The sequence below is a fragment of the Corvus kubaryi genome, unplaced genomic scaffold (assembly GCF_017639235.1).
Source record: "Corvus kubaryi isolate FWS band 111438036 unplaced genomic scaffold, C.kubaryi_AGA036_p1.0 114, whole genome shotgun sequence".
Taxonomy (NCBI): Eukaryota; Metazoa; Chordata; class Aves; order Passeriformes; family Corvidae; genus Corvus; species Corvus kubaryi.
Window position 1 is genome coordinate 368,807 of NW_024580653.1, and position 5,076 is coordinate 373,882.

At 59.3% G+C, this 5,076-nt stretch overlaps 1 protein-coding gene across 1 annotated transcript in view; it reads left to right on the top strand.

Moving 5' to 3' along the window:
- The window catches only part of LOC121676721 (stromal interaction molecule 1-like), a 67,318-nt gene that overhangs the window by 44,342 nt on the left and 17,900 nt on the right, over positions 1-5,076 (top strand). Inside the window, exons 6-7 of the mRNA XM_042012657.1 lie at positions 2,512-2,805; positions 4,227-4,394. Of these exons, the coding sequence (XP_041868591.1) occupies positions 2,512-2,805; positions 4,227-4,394 (462 nt within the window). The remainder of the gene's footprint in view (positions 1-2,511; positions 2,806-4,226; positions 4,395-5,076) is intronic.

A 5,076-nucleotide genomic window follows, 5' to 3' on the forward strand; every position in this document is an offset into this window, starting at 1 on the left:
ATGGCCAGGGCCTGGGGAGCTTCTCCCCACCAATCCCCAGCTCCTTCCCCCCAGGGCTGCTCCCAATCCATCCTCCCCAGCCTCTGTTTGTGCTGGGATTGCCCTGAGCCAGGCGCAGGACCTTGCCCTTGGCCCTGCTGAGCTTCATGAGGCTGGCACGGTGCCACCTCTCCAGCCTGTCCAGGTGCCTCTGGATGCCCCATCCCTTCCTCCAGCGTGTGACCACAGCACCCAGCTCCGTGTCCATGGCAAACGTGTAGGGCTGCCCCGGGTCCTGGTGTCTGTGTCACCAACAAAGACATTTCCCAGCGCCGGTGCCAGCCCTGGCTCCCGAGGAACACCAGTCCTCACTGCTCTTCACCACCCCTGAACCTGCTGATGCTGCTGCTCTTCTGCCTTTGCTTTCCCACTGCCCTTGGTGGAGGAGAAGCCCCAAGTCTCTTTTCCATGGTGTCCATTACACGTCCCAGTCGCTGTTGCCAGACAGGGCAGGTGCTGGCACCTTGTGAGGTCCCAGCAGGAGCAGAGGGGTTGGACTTGCCCTGGAGCTGCACTCTCTGGGATTTCTGACTCCCTCTCCAAGCCATACAGTCTGTCTTTGTTTGTATTCATGGTTTTAGGACAGATTTAGCATGAGTTCAGTTGTGCTTCCCATGTTTTCTCGTGGATCAGAGGGGTGTGTAAGGGTTGGGCTGGGAAAGCCCTCTGAGACTGTCAAGTCCAGCCATCCCCAGCACTGCCAAGGCCACCACTGACCGTGTCGCCAGTTGCCACATCCTGTTAAATCCCTCCAGGGATGTAACTCCAGCATTGCCCTGGGCAGCCTGTGCCAGGGCTGGACAACCCTTTCCATAAAGAAATTTCCCCATTGTCCAACCTTAACCTCCCCACACCTACAAGAAAGTCCAATCCCTCAATTCCAGTAGCTGCTTCCTGTCTCACCTGAGGGACCATTGTCACCTGACTCTAAGTTACAGATCAGTTTAAACTCAAACTGGGAGCCAGAACTGCATGAGCTGGGCACGTTCCTTGGATGTCCCAAGGCCATGGGTGTATCCTCCCAGCTGTGTCCAGTCTTTGCTGCCACCATGGAGGACCGGGAAGAAAATAAGGCAGGAATCCAGGGTTTCCCCTGGCAAGGCAGGACCAAGTGTCCTGGGAGCCCCGGGGCAGTGCAGGGGTGCAAACAGCAAATTCCCCTCCTGCCTGGAGCAGCAGCAGCCCCCAGCCCCATGGTGCCCGTTCCCAGGAGTGCTCTTCTCCAGCCTCCCTCCTGGGGCCACCCAGCCTCTCCACGGGGCCGCTGAGCTCCCTTCCAGGACACGCCCTGGGATGTCCATCCTGACACAGACTTTGGGCTGGTGTGCTTTGGGCCACCAGATCGGGCTGGGTGGCCTCAGGTGTCCCCGGCCCTCCCGGCTCCGGGGGAGCCAGCCCAGCTCTCATCCCTTCCACTTCCCCCTGCATTCCCATCTGTAAGGAGCCCGGGAAGCTGGAGCTGCCGTGGCCTCTGTGGTTCCTCAGTCTGTTGGGAGGTGAGTACTGGAGTGTCCCACCTGACACTGTGTGACTGTAACCCCAGCACTGTCCCAGCAGCTCGAGGACACTCGTGACATTAACCAGTCACCCCCTCTGACCCCACAACTCTTCCCAGTTCAACATACTCCCTGCTCCCAGGGAATATTAACCAAGACCTCCTTCTGCACCAGTTGATTCTTATCACTAAAGCCACACTGGGGGGTTTGGATGGTCCTGCTGGAGTTGGGTGTATGGCATGGAGAAGTGTCCTGTTCCCAGGCTGTTCTTCCATCCCTCTCTCCTCACTGGGTCACCCTCCCCAGACCATGACCCCAGTGGGGCCACAGGCCCGGAGAACACTGAGAGAATTGTGGAATAGAATCCCAGACTGGTTTGGGTTGGGAGGGACCTTAAACCCCATCCCATTCCACACCTCCCACTGTCCCAGGCTGCTCCCAGCCCCAGTGTCCAGCCTGGCCTTGGGCACTGCCAGGGATCCAGGGGCAGTCCCAGCCGCTCTGGGCACCCTGTGCCAGGGCCTGCCCACCCTCCCAGGGAACAATTCCTGCCCAATCTCCCATCCAGCCCTGCCCTCTGGCACTGGGAAGCCATTCCCTGTGTCCTGGCCCTCCATGCCTTGTCCCCAGTCCCTCTGCAGCTCTCCTGGAGCCCCTTTAGGCCCTGCAAGGGGCTCTGAGCTCTCCCTGGATCCTTCCCTTCCCCAGGTGAGCACCCCCAGCTCTCCCAGCCTGGCTCCAGAGCAGAGGGGCTCCAGCCCTGGAGCAGCTCTGGGGCTCCTCTGGACTGGCTCCAGCAGCTCCACATCCTCCTGATGCTGGTGTCCCAGGGCTGGACCCAGCACCCTGGGGGCGTCTCACCCCGGGGCAAAGTATAACTTTTTTATAAATTTCATTATAAATTGTTGCTCTTAGTGATGCAACTGGGATCTTAAAGATCTTCCCAGGAGAATGGAGACACACAAAATAACTCCTGTTTGCATGGATTCCCTGCAGAACCATAAGGGTTTGGGTCGTGGACACTCATTTTAGCCACTGGTCTCTGCCTGTTCACCACCACTTCCCTTTCCCACGATTCCCTAAAAACATTCTTCCTGTAAGTGTTATGAGCACTCCTCTACCCCAACCAACCAGTGACAGATTCCCTACCCGCTCTTTCTCCATATTCCCAAATCCCAGATGCTTGTGGGTGATGGTCAGAGTTCTGCTGAGGTGGGAGCAGCACCGGATGCTGCTGGTGTCCGACGGGAAAAGCCAGGAAAAACCCGAGGTCTGTGACTCTGAATTTGGCACTCTGGCACTGATTTAGGCAATTTTACACTGGACAACCCTAAATCACACACAGGTGGTAGAACTGTTTGACCTCTTGTGCGTGGTGCCTCGGGGCTGCTCCTGGATGGATGGTCCTTCCCGATAAAATACGGAATTTCAGAGTTTCTGCTGCAGCCCGGGGCTCCTGGCTCCCTGAAGCCCGCCAGGCTGGGCTCGATGAGACACGACCGAGTTACAGAACACACCCAGGGCAGAGTTCCGGGTGTGAGCAATCCTTCACAGAAACGCTGCTCCTCGTCCGCCCACCGCTGGGAGGGAAAGGCTGCGGCCGTGGGCTGGGCTGTGCAGGAGCAGGGAAGGCTGCGGGAGCTGCTCTGGGTGGGAGGCAGAGCTGCTGTGCCGTGCGGAACTGCAGCCCCCGCGCCCGGCGCTGCTGGGCTGGCACAGGGGCCCCATCCCTGGAGCGAGTCCCGGGACTGCGCTGCCCAGCCTTCCGCTGCTCCGGGGTGGGACACGTTCCCTTCCTGCAGGGCTTGTCAGGCCCCAGGGCTGTCAGAGCCTCTCCCCAGGGTGGGCACTGCCAGAGAGGAGTTAATTCTTGATGGGTTCTGCCACTAAAGGCTTTTCTGTGAGGTCGGAGTGTCCTCAGCTGGCTTCTCACCCACTCCCTTCTAATCCTGTATCTCTGTGGGATGTCAGGCTGCGCAGGAGCCTGGGCTGGGGTGGAAGGAGAGACCCCAGGAATGGCTGATCCAGCCAGGCTGTTTCTTTTCCTGACCAGCAGCACATGTTTTGTGTCTAAATATTTTTCTCCCTCGCTCCAGTGTGGAAGTTGTCTCCTGACAAGCTCCCTGGGCTTGGCTCGGAGCTGTGGTGATACAGGGATCGCCTGCACGGTCCTGTCAGGGATTCTGCCTCCGCAGGAGGATCTGTGGGATTTACAGACAGGCAGGAAGCTCTGCAGAGGTTTCTAGAGGCTGCAAAAAACGCCGAGCGTCCTCACTGCAAACCTAATTCCCTTTTAACAACCTCGTGCACCCTGCCATCGGCTCCAGAGGGTTTTCCTGTGGCTCGTGGCAGAGGAGCTGATGTGGAGGGGTCGAGAGGGAGCACAGCATGGTGCTGGCTGGGAATTTTTGAGAAAGGAGCTCAGCTGTAAGATGACAGGAATCGTCCGTGGGTGGTTCTGGTGCTCGGAGCAGCAGCCTGGCGTGTGGGTGGCTCCTCTCCCGCAGTGCCCAGGGTGCCACCGCTCCTCCAGAGGACTTTTCCTGCTGCCAGGACTAAGATAAAACTGCCTGGGAAGTGTTTTCCCGTTTCCCAGCGCCCAGGAAGCGGGGCTGGCAGCAGAGGGGGGATGAGCTGCGGGAGGGCTGTGTCCCCACGGCCGCTCCACGGTGTCCCGGGCGTTCTCCCCAGGTGCGGATGGCGCTGAAGAACGCGGAGAAGGAGCTGGAGTCCCACTGCAGCTGGGCCGCCCCCGAGGCGCTGCAGAAGTGGCTGCAGCTGACCCACGAGGTGGAGGTGCAGTACTACAACATCAAGAAGCAGAACGCAGAGAAACAGCTGCTGGTGGCCAAGGAAGGGGTGAGAGGTGGAGCGGCCTCGTGCTGGGTCTGTGGGGAGGTTTGGGGAGTGAAGCCTGGAGAGTTTGGATTCTCTGCACCTTCTTTGTTTCGTGGAATCATGGAATCCCAGAATGGGTTGGGCTGGGAGGAACCTTAATCTCATTCCATGGGCAGGGACACCTCCCACTGTCCCAGGCTGCTCCAAGCCCCAATGTCCAGCCTGGCCTTGGCCACTGCCAGGGATCCAGGGGCAGCCCCAGCTGCTCTGGGCACCCTGTGCCAGGGCCTGCCCACCCTGCCAGGGAACAATTCCTGTCCAATCTCCCATCCAGCCCTGCCCTCCCTCAGCTCAAGGGCAGTTTCTCTTTTCATGCCTTAAATTTGCGTCTTGTGCAGCACAAGCGAGGTGTGAGCAGGGGCTGAGCATGAGGATGAGGATGAGGATGATGCTCCCATGGGCTCTTGGGGCAGGTAGGTCCCGCCCTGGGCATTGTCAGAGCCTGGAGCCCTGGGAATCAGGGACAGGGACTGCTGCCCTGGGTGCTCAGTGAGCAGAGGCTTTGCACCTCTCCAGCACAATCCCACTCCAGGTGATGAGCGTGCCCAGGCAATGGAATCCCGAGATCTGGATGAATCATCGCCGCATTCCCGATATGGGATGTTGTGTGCCCGCCCTGAGGGATGAGCCCAGGGGATCTGGG